This window comes from Papaver somniferum, chromosome 7 (assembly GCF_003573695.1).
Source record: "Papaver somniferum cultivar HN1 chromosome 7, ASM357369v1, whole genome shotgun sequence".
Lineage (NCBI taxonomy): Eukaryota > Viridiplantae > Streptophyta > Magnoliopsida > Ranunculales > Papaveraceae > Papaver > Papaver somniferum.
In genome coordinates, this window is record NC_039364.1 from 47,761,502 (window position 1) to 47,782,951 (window position 21,450).

Consider the following 21,450-nt stretch of genomic DNA (forward strand, 5'->3'; position numbering starts at 1 on the left):
AAACAGGGTGTGGGTTACTCAATCTTTATGATTCAAGAATTTCTTACTGAGATTATCCGAGAATATTTCTTGTATGCTTTAATTTTTGATTAAAGTTTATGCAAGGAATAGTTTATAGGTTCCGAAACGAAAAAATTGGTGGTGTACTTGGTGTCCTCCCCTTATCACAATTACTTACAGTTGTCACAAAATGGTCAACCTTGGGAAACCGTTGAATAATTCATCCAAGATGTTGAATCATAAAGTAAATTAATATATGGTTTAGTTTCATTCAATTGTGAAGCTTATCGTAGGTATGAAGCCAAATACCACTTTGGGATTGATCAACCCGCATTACGTAGGATTTCACTTAATCCAGATTTTCTTCCTTCCCAACCTCATCCAGAACCACTAGCTTAAACACATATCTCCGTCAAAGAGCTTCATCATTGTTATAGCTATGCCACCATTTTATTTGGTGATGCATAGTATAACTTATCAAAGGGAGGCTACTAAAATTTCATTAGGTTTTGAAGGTATCAATCAGACTAACTCATATTGGATGGTGCAAGCTACTGATGTGGAATGACGGGACAAGTGTAACGGTTTGTCACCATATAATGCAACAATTTAAGTTTACATGCTTGGATATCTCAAACAAATAGAGGACTGATACCATGTTGTTTGACCTCAGTCCAAATGTTTTATTCTTTCTTATAGAATCCACAATAGGTCTTCCTAGGAATTTGTGAGGGGGGCGCAAGTAGCACAAAACCAAGGATTTAACCTTGAACAACTCGACAACAACTACGATTACCCCATAACCCTCATCAACATTTCAACCATATTGTAAAGTTTATCATGTGCCACCACCTAGTACTTTAACTACTCATAGAGATATCTCTGAGTTATTAACAACAATTATTCATGCGTTTAGGGAATGAAACCATTTTGATTGTCGAGATTAGATTAAATGTAAATTTGAACAAATTGAATGTGATGGTCAATTGGTGATGTGATTTGCATTGATTAAAAACCTAAACTACATCATTTCGCTCGAATATTGTGTTGTAATAATATTTTTTCCATCTTCTCGTTTTATTAGATTTTAGATAGAAGATTTAAGCAAAAAAGCTATAATTACATTACATAGCATAATTTAGTTCATAACGCAAGATTATGTTGAAGAAAAAAAAACATAATCGCGCTTGAATCACATATTATATTTAACAACTTTCAATCATGGAATGCTTTCCTTTAACATTTCATGGCATTCATCATGATTAAATTCTTATTATTGGCTTCAAAATATTGGATATGAGACATAGTTTTCTGAGATTATAGATGAATAATGAGTTAGTATGATTAATTAAAACCGAGTCGTTCAAAATGATTAAAAAGTTATTAAGATGCTCACTCGTTCTTCAATGGATAAACTAACAAAAGTTCTTACTAAATTCCCGAGGGTGCAAAATCTATTTTGAAAAGTATTACTTGTTCTTGCTTTTTCATTATAATTGCGACTGGATTGATTGTTGCCTCCACCAATTGCAACTGATATCCATTCTCGAGTGAAGTGATCCATCATTTTGTTGGTTTTGGTGAAATAGACCGATCAAAAAATGAGATTATAGTAGTAAATGAGGTTGGAGTAGGTGATGCTTATGAAAGCTAAAAAAATATGAAATGCAGATCTAGTCATAAAAATCCAAGGTGACCAAACTTGTGGTACAAAAACCCCGTTCAAATGTTGTGATCCATTAAAACTCCATCTTAAACAAAATTGATACAAAAAACCAAATTTCAAAATTGGTTTCATCAAATTTTATGATGAAACCAAAAATTGGTTTCATCAAATTTTATGATGAAACCAAAATTGGTTTCATCAAATTCTTTGGGGTTTTTGTGTTACTTTTGTTTTTTTGGGTTTTTTGTGTTACTTTTGTTTTGATGGATTTTTTGTGGATGAATAGTGACACCTTGGGGGTTATAACTCGCGGACCGTAGAGAGAAGACGTATTTTCAACCGTTGGGTGGATTAGATAAGATCAAGTGGCAAAATCTCAGCCGTTGGCGGCAGAGAGAGTGCTGGTCGGTCGAGACTTTACTGCTCGATAGAGACTTACAGCTGGTGCAAGTGTGCCATTGGAATTGGCCTAATTGAGCTAAATCAGCGAATACTGCGGTCGCACACTCTTTGCAAATCGAAATTGAAATCAATCCAATGGAAAGTGGTATTAGCTACTTGATAAATGTTTATCGAGCATTAGGTTCACGAATATGCCCTGCCGTTAGTTTGCTAGTGTTGTATGGTTGACATATCAGAATTTAATGGAATTCAAGCAGGTTTTCCCCTTAACTATCTTATTCAAATGATATATTTTTCATGATTACAAGAGTCAAATACAAGCTCGTGATATCTACAAGCATTCTTCAATAACACCCTTTGTTCAATTGAGCAACTAGTATTAGAAAATCAATGCTGATTACTATGAAAACTTACCAGTCTATTTCTTAGTAAACTTTTATCGTATCGAATGTGAATGATCTATCAATTTCTTCAACACGACCAACTTGATGAAGCAAATTTTGTATGTTAAGAACCCATTTCTGTCTATGGCTTTTACTCTTGCACTTGAACTCCAAAACCCCCTGTGCAGTTTGCAAACTGAAGTAACAACTTCTATCTTCTGTATTAATGCTGTTGTTCTTCTTCTCTTCTTGGTTCGACCATATCGTAATTTCATTGTCATCGTATACACCATAAACAATATCTATAACATGAATACATAAGTTCAAATTAGAGATATCCGAGCCTCTGATAAATCTTCCGAAACTTAACAATCATGTAACTTCAATTGTTATTATGAGATAATATTTTTGAGTGTCCAAGAAAACTTACATTTTTTCTTCTTATTAAATGCTCCTCCAACGTGTTTGCTTTTAAGCTTAACCATTACGTCTAAGCTTTTGTTGAGGTAGACAGAGACTTGTTTCCAATGAAGAACTCCTGTGAGAGTTTCCAAATACCAATCAATTAACAACATTAATTTAGAGAATTTAATTTGGGAAAACAAAAGACGAACCGATAAATGATTTACCTTTCCCAATGCAATGAAGCAATTCGCCCTTGCAAGGAGCATCATGCTGTATCTCATGGTGATCAGAAATTTCGCTTGAATAAGATGCTGCCGATGAGAGACCACTTCTGTCATACTGATAAGGAATTACTGCTGCAGCATTAATGTTCCTCACTTCTTTAGCTACTAGTCTCGCTTTCAGGGCAGCTTCTCCGCGTAAAGCTTTAAAAAGAAAAGATTAGTTTCACCAGTACAATACAAAAGCTGCTACAGACACACGGAATAATCCGTGAGAACCAATCATGATAAAGGAGGTAACTAGTATACCTGTTGCAGCCGCAGCTGTTAGGGTTATCAAATCTCCAGGACTTCTGACATCCACAGCTGATTCAACAACAGAACTCACTCTGTCATGATCTGCTCCTACTGCTTCAGCCATTTCTAAACAATGAGACGCTAATAGCTCTGTAGCTGATGCTATGGCAGAAGCCATCTTTGAGCTTGGGTTTTCTGCTGCTGCAGTGTTTGTTATAGAAACCAAGGCTGCAGCAACACCGGCGACCGTCAATGCGGCGTGTACCCTGGCATTGTCTATACGTGCCTTCTCCTTCTTTGTCACCTTGTTGTTATTACTCAACTCTTTGTTAGTTTGAAACCATTTTCCAACTGAAGATGTTCTTCCGGCATTAACTGAATTCACTGTCTTGAATGGCTGCTGCACGATTCCAAAAACATCCGTTACATATTAATTCAAAGTAAATTAACAGATCCGATTCTACTTGAAAAAGAAATTTAAGTTCTTTCACTTCCTTGGTTTAAGATGAATCAGTTTTCTAAACAACTGTTCTACCAACCATTTTAACGTGATCGATTTAAGTGTCACTCCGTCTCTAGATCAATCATTTCATGACTCAAAAAGGATATAATAAATGCATATACAGTACTTACATAGTTTGGTGAAACAAACGTATCTTGATTCGTACTGGACTGCTGTTTACTATCACTAAAAAACCGATTCTGCTTGTGAGCAGCCAAAGCTTTCGAAATTTCAGAAGCAGAGAGACTCCAAGATCTTGACAAGAATTCCATGGGTTCTTTTGGTGTCTGCGGGGGAGGAATTGAAGATACCGTCGATGATATTGAAGATGGTGTTGAATCTAATTCTTCGTACTCCACGACATTCTCTAGTCCATGTATAGAAATTTGCTTATCCCAATTCATATATGCTTCGTTCACCATATTTGTAACTGAGACAAAGAAAAACCAACAACTAATGGGCGTAAGTGTACTTAAATCAGTTCAGAGTTTGTATATATTTTGTTTAATTGGAAGGACCGAGACATATATATACAAAGGAGACACTGAGCAGAGTACTGATTCTAGAACGTTTAAAGAGAAGATAAAATATAAGATTATAGAGAGAAAGTGAGTGAGGACATTACAGCTAAGGTTGTTAGAAGAAGAAGAAGAAATGAAGCAGTCCTCGTGCTTGTAGATTTGCTCCATGATATCAGGTTGGCTAGCCACCTTCTTGTCTTTTCCTTTTATTAAAACCCAAGCAAAAGATTTTTGATTCTTGTCAAGTTCTTGAACAAATCTAGGAGACCCAACTCTGGAAGTAATCTCTAGTCTGTACTATATGTTTTTTTTTGTAATATCAAGATACTATAAAAATGAAAAACTATTGTTTTCCGTAAACTGTAGAGGAAACAAAGTCTTAAACAAGTTCAGGAAACATTCCCCATTTTAAAAACAGTGCCTCTGGGTATTGGTCCCCTTCTTCTGGGTTGCACGACTAGCAGTAGTACTCTTGTTGAAGTTTGAGAATTGAGACCTTACTTTTTTCTTTTTCTTTTTTAAAAAATAAAATAAAATCATATCGAGATGGTGTAACTATAATTCAAATTCCTCGCTTGGTACGACCACAAAGCCTCACAAGTCTGAACCAACTTAATAGTAATTTCCGGTCCAGTCTCCTCCCAATAAGTTTTTTAAAAAATAAAGATCACAAAGTCCTTATCAACAACAACAAAAACTACCAATTGATATTTTTTTAATTCATCGTTTGCTCGGCTGCATGAGTATCCTAAAGTTAGCAGCGGCATGAAGTCATCTTAACCCATTTTAGAGAACTGTGTCAACTTTCCGATTCCTCCATCGCTATGCATGAGATCAGGACACGCTCCAAGCTTTTTAAGTGTGAACACACAAATCACGAAGGGATCCGAGTGCTCCCAATCAATCATCATCATCTAAGGAGATTTGTGATGATGATATCCTAGTGTTGATTCATTGGCTCAAAACCTTCGGGTTTATCATAGCCTCATCTAACAACTCCATGCGAGGCGTTTGCGCACGGGATATAAGTACAAGCAAAGAAAACAAAACGTATAAGTAAAGATCCATGGGGCTAAATAAATATAAAGTGCTGAAATGTAAATAAGACCAAGGTTTACGTGGTTCAGCACTAAGGCCTACGTCCACGGGGTTTGTTGTTTTACTATATTCTTCACGGTTACACGAATAGTCGAATGACTTTTGGGTTTACATGTTTCTCTCTTCTAAATGATTAACTTACACTTGCAAACTCTCTCTCTCTCTCCTTCCCTTCCTGATTTTTCCGATCCCCCTTGATTTCCATTACTCTCTCAGGTGTTGGAAATCTGAGATATTGGTGGTACGTTGCCGCAACTCCTTTGAGCTTATGTATCCATTTTCGTCGAATAATAGCGTTGTAGGGGGAAGGGGTGTCCACCACACTGAATCGGGTTTCCAGTTTCATGGGCCCTGCGTTAACCTGCAACACGATGTCTCCCAAGGGCTTCGTGGCTGCTCCATTGAATCCATAGATGGTGTGATAAGAGGTCATTAACTGTTCATCATGGAGCTTCATCCGTTTGAATGCATCGTAAAATAGGACGTTTACGGAGCTTCCCCCGTCTATGAGGATCTTTTTGAGGTTACATCCAGCTACTGGTAGTGTTAGGACCAAGGGATCGTTATGGTCTTCCATATCTTCTTCGATATCCTCGGCATCGAAGATGATAGGAGATTCCATCCATTCTTCGTGTTCGTCCACCACTATCCCATCGACCTTATATAATTCGCAGCGGTCTTCGAATTGCTTCCGTAACCTCTTTCCTTTCTGCGCTGTAAGTGAGGGTCCTGTGGCTTCAGAACACGAGATTGTGTTGATTGTTCGGTTTCCTTCCGGAAGTTGGACTGGTTTGGTTCGCTTAGATCTGTCCTCGGTAACATCCTTTCGTACGTAATGTTTGAGCTCTCCCGCATCAATTAATTTTTGGATCATTATTTTAAGGTTCTTGCACTTTTCGGTCTGGTTTCCGTTGAAACAGTGATATTCACAGTAATCTTTAGACTTCTCGGATCTCGGGGGCTGCTTTCCCTTAGACCATGGCCACTCCAAGTTTTCCCTCCCTTTGATCTCTCGTAGGATACGAGCATAGCTAGCGTTGAGTTTCGTGTAAACTTGATCTTCGAATTTTCGGTCACCTGCTCTTCGTTCATCCCTTCGTTCCTTCCTATCTTCGTGAGGTCTTTCCCCTGAGCAACTCCTTTTGGCCCCATTGGTTTGTTCCGCTGAATTGGTGCGGTGAGACCTCTGCGGATATGCCCTCGGGTTTTCCCGTTGAATTTCTTCAAGTCGAGCGTGCTTTTCGATAATTATTCGAAGATCTCCCTCTGTCTTAGGAACGCTCCCATGAATTTCAACAAATAGGGGACTCATTCGGTCTAAGCCCCATTTGTAGCAATTGATGCTTACCACTGGGTCCATGCTACCTATGGCTTGGCAGATCTTGTGCCATCTGTTAGTGTACTCCCTCGTGGTTTCCTTGTAGCCAATCTCTAGTGAAAATAGCTTATCCATTCCGGTGTTTACAATCTTGTTGTACATATACGTTCTTAAGAATTTCTCCGCGAGTTGGTCGTATGAGTGGATAGAGTTTGGTGGAAGATTATCGAACCATGATAACGCCGATCCCTTCAGGCTTGACGGGAAGTATCTGCAGAGTACGGCGTCGTTCTGACCCCATCTAGCTAAGACACAGTTGTAGTACCGAATATGTGCAGCAGGGTCGCTGGATCCATCATAGCATTCGAACGTTGGGACAGGGCATTTCAGCGGAATAGGGGTGTTGGCCAAGCGATGATTTAAGGGCGTGGAGTTAGCTTCTCTCATGACTTCTTCTAACCTCCCCCCGCCTTGTTTATTTTTTAATTGCCTGATCTCTGCCATCATCTCATCTCGTAGTTCTTCCATTGCGCGGTGGTGCCCTAAATTCTTCTGTTCGTTACCGTCTGACTCTCCATCGTCATAATCCGGGTCAGATACGCTACTTCCCCTTGTCGCGTCTTCATTAGCCGCTATGACGACTCTATAGTCTCGGTTTGGCTCTGGTGCTTTGGAGTTTGCTTCATCAAGTTGTTGGCTGGTCTTCGTGCTTAGAGAAATCCGCTCCTTTAAATCTTGATTTTCTCTGGCTAACAGGGCTACAACATCTGCGTAAACCTGCTGGCTCTTCTTCAGTTCCTCAAGCTCAGCCATCAGTCGGTGTGATTGGTTGGACCCCTGATTGGGGGTCCCAGCGCGTGCTACTACATCCATGGTGCCGCCCTCCTCCATGGTCTGCACTAAAGGTGGAAGGGGTTCAGCTTCGGTCGCTGGCATTTCTAAATTGGGGTGAGTGCCCCTCTGCGGTGCTAGAGCCGCCAGTATGGTTTGATTTTGATCATTTGTTGGTGGCATTCCAAAAGTTAGAAGGTGCACGGGTTGGAATGTTCTGGATTCATCCACCCTTTCTCTTGGTTGGTTAAGTTGATTCATGGCGCAAGTATTGCTAGCCTATGCAGCCTTCGGGACTACCGCAGCCGCACCGTACTTTGTCGCTGCTGCTCTGAGAGCCGCCGCTGCAACTGAATTAGCGTTCATAGGTGAAGTGATTTCCGCAGTATCTTGCCTTTGACTGGTCATTTTAGCTTTATCTCCCTTCTGCTTGCTTCGGGTGATGACCGGGGTTGTCCTGGGTGTTTCTTTTGACAAAGCTTTGGATTTTTCTACTTCCTGCGTCTTTTCCATCACGTGTCCTTTTGTTGACTTTGAAATCTCGCCTAAACTCGCCTTCTTTACTCACAATACGTCCTTTCTGCATAAGGCATTTCAAACGAAAAACGGGAATATCCGCGTGAAGCGGGTTAGTTGACGAAATACATTCTTCCTAGAGAGGATTAATACACGCAAGTTACAATATACGGGTTAAAGTTTTACTAAAGGAGATCCTTAGTATAAAAACTCCAAAAACCCCCCCAGAGAGACGGGTTCGCATGAGATTTAAAGAAAATCGTAAATCCGCGGATTAGAACAATAAATCTTAACGAACATAAAAGGTGGGTTTTTAACACAATACAATTAACAAATGATCTATACGGTCCGAGCTGATAAATCAGAGCAATCATATGCCAATTTAAAATGAAATCACAAGATAAGATAAATCTTTTACCGGGACGAAGTCCCTGTTTCTAGCGCCAAATTGTGAACACACAAATCACGAAGGGATCCGAGTGCTCCCAATCAATCATCATCATCTAAGGAGATTTGTGATGATGATATCCTAGTGTTGATTCATTGGCTCAAAACCTTCGGGTTTATCATAGCCTCATCTAACAACTCCATGCGAGGCGTTTGCGCACGAGATATAAGTACAAGCAAAGAAAACAAAACGTATAAGTAAAGATCCATGGGGCTAAATAAATATAAAGTGCTGAAATGTAAATAAGACCAAGGTTTACGTGGTTCAGCACTAAGGCCTACGTCCACGGGGTTTGTTGTTTTACTATATTCTTCACGGTTACACGAATAGTCGAATGACTTTTGGGTTTACATGTTTCTCTCTTCTAAATGATTAACTTACACTTGCAAACTCTCTCTCTCTCTCCTTCCCTTCCTGATTTTTCCGATCCCCTTTCCTCTTGGTGGAGACGGGGTATTTATAAGGTTAGAATGTGGGACCCATCTCTGATGACCGTTGGAACCTTATCTTCTTGTGTCCTTGCGTCTATCACGCAGAGGTATGCGTTTGCCCCTTGATCCCGCAGAGGCATCCTCGCTCGTTCCACAGGTTGATCGACACATACACTACTCAGAGTGTTTAATGTGGGTAGTTGAGGGGTCCGCTCGTGTCAGACAAGTGTCTTCTGCCCCTGTCACGTCCGTGTCAGCTAACTTTCTCTCCACCGTTGATCCTAGCTTCTCTTTTGGGGATGCGATAAAGTAACTCATCGGGGTTTATTTGGTGTTTCGTGGCGCATCATGTTTTGATGTTTTGGCCTGCATGCTTTCCACGTATCTTTTTATATACACGTGTCTGACAGTGAGATACATGTGTACACATTAAGTTTTAGATAGATTCTAAATTTTTGTTGTTCTAGTACTGACGGGTCTTTCGGTGGTGGGCAGGCGTGGATGACAATCAATTGAAATGAACACGTCTATATGTAGTCTTTTATCATCATCACCTTTATTTAACCAATTTTTATTGTAAAGATTAAGCCTCTATTGTCCGTTGGAAATTCTTTTCAAGTTTGGGTTTGTTTATTATGCGATTCATCTTAGAGATTTTCTTTCTTTTTCTTTTTATAGTATCCATAATCATAAGTAGTTGGTGTAATAATGTTGGCATCTGTCATGGTACTCAAGCTTTTGGACTACACATGATCTAAAGGCATGCCCTGGTCGGGTAACCGTACAGAGAAAGTGAAAAGTAGAGACATGCTAAATATACAACAGTATTTATTCGGCTGCCTGTATCAATCTTCTTATACACAGATGTACAGATGTACTATGTATATGTTTTTAGTATGTTTGATGTACAAATATAGATTCTCATGTCATTGATGTTTAGTTAAAGGACAGGAACTTGATGAGCATAAGTCAAAGAAAGCTTAAGCTTCTTTTTTTTGGTTAATCCACTTGGTCTTACGCAGTCTTTTTTGTGATGTCAGTAAAACGAAAAGAAATGTAATCAGAATCAGAAGTCACGTACATATTCACAAGTTAATTTTTTTTGCAAGTTTGTTGGCCACTTCTCTGTATTTAAATATCTTGAATATGCAAATCTATAATCTAGTATATATCACGGAGAAAGACAAATTCCTTATGAGACCACAGTTTCGGTTAATTTCGGTCAGAATCTGTCCGTATCTTGTACCGATTACGATACCCATACCCGATAGTTTTGGATACAAAAGCATTTTGTGTCATGGATGGTTTTGGACGGGAAAAAAGGAAGAAAGGAAATCAACCACACGTCTGGAAAAGATATTCGTATGATTACCTTGTCATCAAAATTGCCAACAGTCCATTATTTCGGACTTAAACTCTCACATTTCACACCATCATATTGCTCCATCCATACTTTCTCATTTTAGGATTGAACCCGTTTGACCAAGGATAACATCAGCATGCTTGATTCTTGAGATTTCAGAGGTAGGATAAAATTGGTCTCCACCAGAAGATGCAACATTATATGGTATTGGGACCATAGGACCCGGCGCTGTTCATGGTCGGTTTTGGTTCGGTTTTTAGCCAAATCAAAACCGAAACCAATATTATTGGTTTCTAAAAATCTAAACCAAACCAATCCATTAACCATTGGTTCGGTTTCCAAATGGTTCAAGTTGGTTTCGGTTTGTCCCAGTGGTTTTTGGTTAACCAATAATTATGTCAAACCAAAAAAAAAATACACAAATTTACAGATAAAAAAATCGTAGTTGCCGATAGTATTGGTTTACACAAATATACAGACAAAAAAAAATCAAGAATAGTTTAAGCTTACTCTAATTCTAGAGATCAAAAGAAGATATATAATATATCTTAATTTTGTTATTGACAAATAAAAAAGAAGGAAGACGGGAAGAAAAAAGTCGAGTAGCAGCAGCTGTTGTTGGGGGTGGAGAAGGGAGGCGGCTGAGAGAAGGAGAAAGAGAAAGAGGGAGAGTATCATAATGAAATATTAGATTTAGGGTTTCTATTTATCCTCTAAATCAATGGGTAGAATTTAATACTTTTAAATCGACGGTAGAAACTAAGTTTAAAAATTAATCGGTTCCCCAATGGTTTTTGGTTCGGTTTTCAGGTCAAACCAAAACCAAACCAGTAATGTCGGTTTTTCAACTTTTTTTATCAAACCAATCCAAATCTAAATGGTTTGGTTCGGTTTCTTGCTTATTGATTTGGTTCGGTCGGTTTCTAACGGTTAACCGACACCATGTTCAGCCCTAATAGGACCATCCTTCACTGCTCTGGAATCCTATGTTTTCCCCCCTTCAGTGCGACGGAAATCTGTTAAATCTCATAATACATCTGGTGCCGAGTAAATATGAAATATAATAACTAATTTTAAAATAACCCTCTGTATAAACTGGATACAGAAAACTTTAGATCCAACACTATGCTTTCTTGGTTAATAGTACAAGTGAAAAAAGTGGAAATCTCCTTTAAACTTTTTAGGGTAGCTGTTGGAGGAATGATTCTTCGTCTACAGCTCAAAACCCAACCTGAAAAATCTCAAATCACGTATGTTTAGATTGAACTTTATGGTAAAGTTTGATACTTTGCTTCCAAACCTTGATACAAAGCATCTTTTGAGTAATTTTCACACTTGTCCACTTTTAAACATAATCTTTTTTTAATCCATCCGATGAAGAAAACAGCAAAGAAAACAAGAAAAACATCTACTTTTTCTCTCTTGGTGGAATAGTAGAGTGAGAGTAATGGTGATCCAATTCCAACCAATCAAGGCGGTTTTCATTCCAAATGGTTTACAGTTCTTTTTCTATAAGCTGAGTTTTTCTTCACCTAGAATGGTATTGGGTCTGGTTGCAACATTTCAATTTAAAACAAATAAAAATAATCACAAGATCCACAGCATCACACGCAGAAAAAGAACAATTCTGAACTTTCCTTTATAGATTTTATTGAGACTTGTATAGGGAAGAAACAATAGGATGCAGTAGGAAAAATGTAAAGAAGATAATACCTCACACCCTAATATAAGAATAGAAGAACTGAACTACCTACTCTGCATGTTCCAACCAAATGCATCAAAGACAATTTGTGGTTATCAACTGAGGGAGAGCAGTCCTTGGTTATCATTTGTCAACCATCCGATCAGGTTTGGTCATAGTGCTATATCAATCATCTATTCAGAAGCATGTACACTCAGACAAAAGCTTCTCTTGATTTTATAGGTAGCTCTAGGTCAGCCTCAGTATCACTAAGTCGAGTGAAGTAGCTGTTCACCATATCTTGTGAAACTTGTTCCAAACACGGGGGATTCCACTGTAAATGTTGAACGTAACAATGTCATTAATAAAATCTCTGGGAGGTTCATCAGTTTAAGTTTGCATGATAAGGGAAATACAACGTTTGGTACCTTAGGCAAAAAGTCCTTCTCCACTAGACGCGCTCGAACACCCTAAGGAGTAACAGAAATCCAAAAGAGGTACATTAGAAAAAGAAGGCACTAAATTTCTAGAGTTCACATGGAAGAGGAACTATATCATACCTCAGAAAAGTCATTGGATATCTGCTTGGACATGGCTTGAAGAGACATTCTATACTCACGGACCATGCACTGATCAAAAGTTTGGTACCTACCGTCCCGTATCTAAAACAGGAGGGTATTTAGTTTTAGAATTGAAAATGGTAGCACATCGATAACCCAAGAAAAATACATAAGCACAAAACTTACAGATTTCAAGGCGACTTTTAAACTCAATGGTGCTGCTTGTTTTAGTTTCTTGAGAGCTGAAGTAAACAGCTCATCATTTGATCCAGTTGCCTCCGTTTCCTGAATTTACGTTGTCAAAAGCATACTAAGCCAAGAAACTTCAGCGCATGGCAACTAAATAGTAGGTTCCAGAGCATATAAAACCCAAACATGGGTTAAAGCTTACCATAGCATCCACAATTTCCTCTACCGTGTCATGGCTGAAACATTTGTCAATTGTCTCGATCCTGGATCAAATAGTAGGTCAGGAAGATCAATCATTTTATTAAAAAAAAAACAAGTCTGAAATCTCAACACTAAATAAAAGAAAATTTAGAGCACGCTACTCTGAATATAACAAAGGCTACCTGTGCATGACACTTGACTCTTCTGGCAAGTCAGCAATGCTAAATTCCTCTAGAGAAGTTTCGATGGTAGAAGGATCGTCTGTTACCAATTTATGTAGCCGCTCTTCAATCCAAGTAAGCCTCTACATAGAAAGGTGTATGTTGCTTCAAAAAAAAAAGGTGTATGTTAGGAACAAACAAGAAAGACGAAGCAAAGAGTAAGCATACTGTGCTGGGTGAGTAGTGTGTAGCAAGACCACAGGCCATCATTTCTACACCATTAAGCTTGTCTCCTGTAAGGGCCAAATATTCCCCTACAAGAAAAACACAGATCGCATTAACAAAGCAATGGAAAAATATAAAATTTAAGCGAGTACAAATCGGTTTAGATTCTAAACAATGGAAGACAAAAAAAAAGTGACATCAACCAACAACAAAATAAATGCCCTATATGCAGGTGTTCTCCAGTTCATGAAGAACAACATCACTGAAAATCGGTTTTCAAGTTTTAATAAATTCACCAACTTCTGATGGGGGCTAGATCAACTGTTAGATTAGCTCCATGTGAACCCGAATAAAATCTTATAATCCATTGTATAGGTAAAAATTAGCACTCCATGTGAACACTGAATAAAATCTTGTAACCCACTGTACTGGTAAGAGTGTACGAAGAGTAAAGAGATGAAGGATATGTTTACTGATGTGTACCACAGCAAGCAAAATTTTAAGATGGGAGTTGTAGAATATATATCATACTGCTTGTACAATTCGGCTCAGTACTTTCGAATCCTTTTTATCTTCCGTTATTAGGCTTGAACTTCAATGATCTATTCCAGGCGGTGAGGTGTCATGGAACTTCGGAGATGGAATTATTCTACCATAAAACTTGCTCTTAGACTTGATGGTCCACACTTTTCTAAGTTTGGAATAACTTGGATCCCACCATTAAACATTATCTAAATAACTATTTTATAACAATAAAGTTGAAAAATTATGATACATCATATATATATATATATATATATATAAACTTGTGTATCCAAAGAACAAAGATAAGAAGGAGAGGCAAAGTCGACCTAAACTGTAAAATAATATATCCGATCGAGAATTAGAAGGATTTAGAGAACTTGTATTACTAGCGATTAATTATTCTAGAATGTTAACTTCTTTTCCATTCATGCTCTCATATGTATATATTTTGAGTTCCCTTGAGAGTGGCTTTTATGGATATCTTGTAATCTTGTTTAACTCATCATATAAATATTTCATCATTTCACAGTTTAAATAGATCACATTGATCGAACCACTTATACCATTTATGTTGTATGCGGGTATTTTTGTGCATTTGGTTTCGTTCCATACCATATTTTGATTGTGCTTTTGGCTATTTAGTTATAGCAAATCGTTATATCACTTTAGGTAGAAGCGATCTACATATAATGGCCGCAAAATATGAGATCAAGAAGTTTGATGAAAGAAATGATTTTTAACATATTGAGACAAATGATGATGGACATTCTGGCGCAACAAGGTTTAGTTAAAACTTGAAGAAAAAAACGGCTCTAGCAATTATATTGATACTGAATGAGGAAGGACGATCTCATGGAGAAAACACATATAAAGTAGCCTGATAGAGCATAGCTCATTTGAACTCACTAACCGTTGGTATGTCAAGTTTGGTTGTCATATTTTAGTGTGTCAAAACTCATCTAAAGTCACTTGATTGTATACTGGAGTCAACTTCGTTTAGGTTAGACTAGAAAGTATAGGAATGTTGAGACATACAAGTATTACTCCAAAGACATGAATAATGTGAAGAAGAAGCGAACTACAACGACGATACCATCCTTTCTCTTGAGGTTAGTAATATTGACTTGAACTGCTTCATTCCTAACGTATCTTTCAAGTCGGGCTATACTGAAAACATAACTGTGAAGCTGTATATATTGTACGTATTGTAAGTGATGTGACATGGTCATATTTGTATGATCATAGTATTTGGGAATTAGACTACGAAGTATAACGCTTATCTTTTGAACTTCGTAGATATGACATCGACATAATTTTGTATATACAATTATGATTATGTGAATAGGTTATGGTGAAGATTTCATCCTAGGAAACAATGTTTTACATTAATTTAAAGGAAGTATATTCATGAACTTGTTTTATGAATCGAAAGGGAAATCATTAGTCTTATTGGTTCGGTTATTCATTGCAAATCTTTGGATTACCAGTATGTGTGAGATGGTATAATCGATCGTAACTTTGTTAAGTATATTGGTATAACTAATCACAGTGCCTGACTTATGATTTGGTATGACTAGTTTTTATTAATTGGTGTAACCGATCCTAAGTAATCACCATGAGATGGTATGATCGATATTTGTAATTGGTGTGACTGATCCTAGTAATTGGTCTGACCGATCAGAGTGTTGTGTAATTGATCCTTGTAATTGGTAACCGGTCCTGGTAATTGGTGTAACCGGTCCTGGTAATTGGTGTAACCGATCCTGGTAACTGGTGTGACCGATCACAAGCAATACCATGGGAATATGGTAACTGGTCCTGGTAACTTGTGTGACTAATCACAAGTATTAACATATTAAGGTATAACTGATCCTAGTGATTGGTAGATACGATTAAACCCATGTATGTGATTTGATGTTTGATCAATCACATAGTTATCTTGGAATAAAGGTCAACCAATTCTAAACTTGTTTGGAAGTGTGGTATAACCGATTCCAAGAATGTAAATCCATGTAAATATGAATAAGGATTTACAGTGAAAAGATGTCAACATACTTTGCACACATACAATAACTCTTATCATTTATTGTTCAAAGATATTACTTAGTACTCAAGGAGATCTTGTGCCGAAATAAATTGAGAATCTTTTAATTAAGTTTTTTGGTTTTATATGCTTTAATTACCAGCAATTAAATGTATATCTCTAGAGAATAAAAATTAGTAATTTGCATTCTCGAATTGGAGATTTTCTATTGAGAGATTTCGGAAATTTTGGACAAGCATTTATTGGAATTAGGAAAACCAAATTTTGATATTCATTGCATATCTTGAGAATATTTTTGGTTTTGAAAATTCCTTGGTGTCCAAACATCCTTGGTCTATAAATACCTAAGTTTGCATTTCTAGCAAACTATCCTAAGAGCCAGGAAAACTTCATTCTTATTATTTCTAGTGGAGCCGTCTATTCGGAGAGGAAAGTATCATAATTAGTTGAAATCTCTTACGACCGCTCGTTTAAAGACTTATGTGGGATTAAGAAGCTCAACGAGTACTGTTGGTGGGAAACTAGATAATTGCAGTGTTATTAGTTTTCGATTGATTTGATTGACTAACGGTTGTTGAAACTTTGATTGCACCTAGTTTGTTTATTCTTGAGAATCTTCTCTTCTGATATAAGATTCACTCAAACTAGATCAGGGTATCTACGGGATATTTAGAACTATTTGTAAATCTAAAGACATATTGTGATAATCCATTGTTAACAGACTCCGTTCTGTGTGTGACTTATCACAAGAAATTCAAGTGGTGTTGTGCAGGTGTTTGTTGAAGATTAAAGAAGATTTGAAGACGAAGAAGATTTCTGATTAGTTCTCATATCTTTGTATGTTCACAAACCTTGATCGGCTGGGATCCAACTAGAATTAGATTTATTAGATTGATTAGTTGTGTGAGATCGCATCACTTTATAACTTCTCATTGAGATCTATACTGATTGATTGTGAATCTAAACTTAAATGCTTTTGTAGTTATTGGATAAATTGATCAAACCAGATAAATGAGTTTATTAGATTAAACGGAAGAGCCTTTGCGTATGAGTTGAGATATCTTTATCTTGGAAAGAATCAAAAGAGTTGTTATCAAACAGATTTGTTGTTGCTTTACTGTTTGGAATACGATCCAAAGAAATTGTACCAGTGCGTAACCTTCGAAGTCGGAAGCACAGGGATACTGAGGAAATTAAGTGAACTAGGGGTAGTTGCTTGGTCTCAACTATACGAAGTTGGTATAAATTTTTTATAGCAACTTAATTATGAGAGTATTCAATTCTGGACTAGGTCCCTGGGTTTTTCTGCACTTGCAGTTTTCCTCTTTAACAAAATCTTGTTGTGTCTTTTACTTTTCTATTTCCGCAATTTTAATTGTTTAGTATAATTAAAAGTAAAATACACAAACGTTAACTCCGATATACTTGATAGTGACTCTAAAAGTTGAAGGCGCAGGGATACTGACGAAACTAAGTAACTAGGGGTGGTCTTGTTGGTCTCAACTATATGAAATTGGTATTAGATTTTGTATAGCGGCTTAATTCTGATAGTATTCAAAACTAGACTAGGTCCCAGGGTTTTTCTGCATTTGCGGTTCCTCGTTAACAAAATCTTGTTGTGTCTTTTACTTTGATTTCCGTATTATAATTGTTTATTATAATAAAGTAAAATACACATATACGTTAACTCTGCATTACTTGATAGTGATCCTACAGAGTTTGGTTATTACCGAACCTATTATCAAGTAACACACTTTGTTGTAATATTGTCTTGATCTTGTATCCATAGTCAATCATACAAGTTATCTTGTTGTTGTATTCTCTCGATCTTGTATCCATAGACAATCACACGCAGTGTGAACCGAATTGTCGTATTGTCTCAACTTTGTCCATAGGCGATCACATTTGGTAGAGGACTTATAGGTTGAAACAAAAAGATTATGGTGTATTTGGGTACCCTCATCTTTTCATATTGCACCATCACTAGCTGCCTACGTATCCTCAATAGGAATCAAACCCGATTGTAGTTCACTAAAATGGCCTTACTAGAAGGCCTCTACCATAATATTCCTAAAAGAACACCTACCCCAAGAGGCATGGTCTATTACCAAAAAGGAAGGGTGTGGATCAAGTTCGCGCAATGACGAAATTTGACCCCATATACTACGTTAGTCAACATATCAGTTGGATTATCTTTGGTATCAATCTTCACAAGTAAACTGTCTTATTCTTCAAAATTTCTCTTACATAGCGAAACCGTATGTCTATATGTTTATTTCAAGGATGATGCACTTGATTCTTATCCAAGTAAATTGCACTAAGACTATCACAATACATAGGAAGTTGGTTTTTCATAACTCCTAAGTCATCTAGCAAACCATATAACCATGTAGCCTCTTTAAATGCCTCTAACGCTGCCATATACTCTGCTTCAGTAGTTAAGAGAGCCATAGTAGACTGCAAAATCGATCTCCAACTAACTGGTGCCCTGATACGGTAAATACATATATACCCTATAGTTGAACGTCTCTTGTCCAAGTTAGCAGCATAGTTAGAATCCACATACCCAATACACAAATGATTGTTACTTTCTTCCTTCACAAACTCCAAGCCAACATCACTTGTACCATAAAGATACCTTAAAATACATTTCACATCTTTTGCCAATGTCCTTTACCAGGATCTTGCATAAGTTGACCATACTTATTGTATGTGTAATATCTGGCCTTGTACATATCGTTGCATACATTAAGCTACCAACAACCTCAACATATGGGACTTGGGCCATATATATACCTTTGCGCTTCTTTAGTAGTTGGATACACGCGAGGATTCAATTTAAAATAAGGAGCAAAGGTAGTACTTACGGATTTAGTTCCTTCACGAACACCAAACTTTTGTAACGCTTTATTCAGATATGCCTTATGCGACGAATAAAATTTATCCTTCTCTCTGTCACGTTGAATCTCCATACCAAGAATCTTCATATCCTTTCCAAGATCTTTCATCTCGAACTCAGATGACAATTTGTGCTTCATTATCAATCTCTTTCTTGTTATTCGATGCAATCAGCATATCATCGACATACAAGAGCAAATATATGAAAGGCCCATTATGTAGCTTCTTGATGTATACACAATGGTCATAATGACTTGTTATGTACGTTTGGTCAATCATAAATTGGGTAAATCTCTTGTACCATTGTCTTGGAGACTGCTTCAGCCCGTACGATGACCACTTTAGTTTACATACACAATCTTCATTTTCAGCAACCTTGAATGCACTCGGCTGAGATATATAAATCAACTCTTCTAGATCACCATGTAAGAACGTCGTCTTTACATAAAATTAAACTAGGTATAATCATACTCTGCTACCAAGTTCAAAAAAATACGGATTGATGAGTGTTTTACACCTGAGAGAACACCTCATTGTAGTCAATCCCTTCTTTTTTGGCATAACATTTTGCAACTAACCTTGCCTTGCAACGTACTTGATTCACCGAATACTTTTAGGACATCATTCTTATGCCTCATGTTGTACACCCATACACGCCTTGAATAGTCATCAATGAGTGACATAAACCAATGTTTCCCTCCCAATGATGCATTATTGAAGGGACCCCAAACATATGAGTGAACATAGTCAAGAACTGCACCAGTACTGTGGATTAATGTTCCAAAGCTTGTTCTTATTTTCTTTCCCTTCACACAATGTTCACAAAAATCTAACCTGCAAGCAATAACACCTTTCAACAAATCTTGTTGAACCAAACTATGAAACAACTTTTCACCAAGATGTGCAAGTCTCATGTGCCATAGCTTCGTCTTGTCACTTGCTGCACTCTCAATGGATTCAGAAATGGACAAGTCTCATGTTATTATACTCTCAGTCAAGTAGTACAAGTTATGATGATACCTTTAGAACCCATTTTCAGCGACTAACTTGTGCCCTTAGCTTCTAAAGTTCCAAGAAAATCAGATTCATCTTTATGGCAGGTACATAACATACCTCTGTTAGCTCTCTAACAAAATCATCATGTATCTTAATACGAACACTACCAATCCCAATGACTCTGCAGTATGATTGTTTCCCATACATACTTCTACATCAAGCTCTTCAAAGCTTGAGAACCAGTCCCGATATGGACATAAGCGATAGGTTGCTCCAGTATTTAACAACCAACCATCTGTAATAACACAAGCACCATCAACAAAAAATCAGAAACATCATCGGATTCTTCAGTTGCCCTTGCAATGTTCACCTCGGTCTTCTTGTTATCTCTTTCTCTATCTTTACATTTTGGACAATCCTTAAACAAATGATCAAAATCACGGCACCAAGAACACTCATTCTTCTGAAGATACGTTCTACATCAGAACGTCCTCTAGATTTACTGCGATTACCGTTCTATTGAACGAACTCTTGCAGGAAGCACGTCAGTGTGAGCCTTGAAAAAACGGGGGTCTAACAACCACACCCAATATTTCGTTCGAAAATCTGTATGGACTAACTCCAATATAATTCCAAGAGAATCAACTAGACCGTCAGACTCAATCAAGGAAAGATATCCAAGAGTTATATCTCTTTCTCAAATCAATTAGCAACTCAACAGATTGGAATCCGTGAACTGATTGGTATGAGAATAACTTGAACAGTACCAAAGACCAATGCTCAAGTGTCAATCAATTTATACCAACAACCAAAGGTTGAATTTACCAATTAATTGAACTACGCACAACCTGTGATATTTCAATTATATAAAAAAATATAATGTAGAAAAGAAATAACACAGACACCGAAAATTTTGTTAACGAGGAAACCGCAAATGCAGAAAAACCTCGGGACCTAGTCCAGATTTGAACACCATACTATATTAAGCCGCTACAGACACTAGCCTACTACAAGTTAACTTCGGACTGGAATGTAGTTGTGCCCTAACCAAGTCTCACACAGATTAAGGTACAGTCGCGTTCCTTACGCCTATGAATCCCAGCAGGACTCTACGCCCCTTAGTTGATCCCACCCACAACTAAGTGTTGCTACGACCCAAAGTCGAAGATTTTATAAACAAATCTGTCTCCCACATAAAAGTCTATCCTGATAGATAAATCTGTCTCCCGCAGAAGTACCTACGAAGTTTTTGTTTCGTCTTTTGATAAATCAAGGTGAACAGGAACCAATTGATAATCTGGTCTTATATTCCCGAAGAACATGATACATGTGTATCTTCTTCTCCCCGGTAACTAGTGATCCTCAAAACGGATTGAGGATATAATTGTAAGTTATGAAGGAATACTGATTTTAGGCAGTATTCTTAGATAAAGAAATATTCCCAAACAAGGTAATATTCCTAGATAAGGAAATATACCTAAAAAGAGAATATTTCCTAGACAAGGTGTAGATGGTGGGTTTTCGACAAGGTATAAAATCGTAAACTCATGATTATATGAGCCTTTGGT

The 21,450-nt window shown here is 37.4% G+C and overlaps 2 protein-coding genes across 3 annotated transcripts; both read right to left on the reverse strand.

The window, feature by feature from the left end:
- Positions 1 to 2,335: 2,335 nt before the first annotated feature.
- LOC113292635 (VAN3-binding protein-like) lies at positions 2,336 to 4,711 on the reverse strand. Of its 2 annotated transcripts, none has more exons than XM_026541520.1 (6): positions 4,502 to 4,711; positions 4,008 to 4,306; positions 3,387 to 3,771; positions 3,081 to 3,281; positions 2,882 to 2,989; positions 2,336 to 2,753 (listed from the first exon to the last, which is right to left on the reverse strand). In XM_026541520.1, the coding sequence occupies exons 1-6, from the start codon at positions 4,563 to 4,565 to the stop codon at positions 2,494 to 2,496; spliced, it is 1,317 nt and encodes a 438-aa protein (XP_026397305.1). In that variant the 5' UTR covers positions 4,566 to 4,711; the 3' UTR covers positions 2,336 to 2,493. The 2 variants fall into 2 exon arrangements, with proteins under 2 accessions (XP_026397305.1, XP_026397304.1); XM_026541519.1 differs by having other exon boundaries at positions 3,387 to 3,774; positions 4,502 to 4,710.
- A 7,488-nt stretch (positions 4,712 to 12,199) lies between these two features.
- Positions 12,200 to 13,834, reverse strand: LOC113292758 (3-hydroxyisobutyryl-CoA hydrolase-like protein 1, mitochondrial). The gene is made up of 8 exons (XM_026541625.1): positions 13,720 to 13,834; positions 13,423 to 13,508; positions 13,216 to 13,337; positions 13,035 to 13,095; positions 12,830 to 12,928; positions 12,644 to 12,745; positions 12,512 to 12,553; positions 12,200 to 12,417 (listed from the first exon to the last, which is right to left on the reverse strand). Exons 2-8 carry the CDS (start codon positions 13,462 to 13,464, stop codon positions 12,298 to 12,300), a joined length of 588 nt encoding a protein of 195 aa, XP_026397410.1. The 5' UTR covers positions 13,465 to 13,508; positions 13,720 to 13,834; the 3' UTR covers positions 12,200 to 12,297.
- Between the last annotated feature and the right edge of the window lie 7,616 nt (positions 13,835 to 21,450).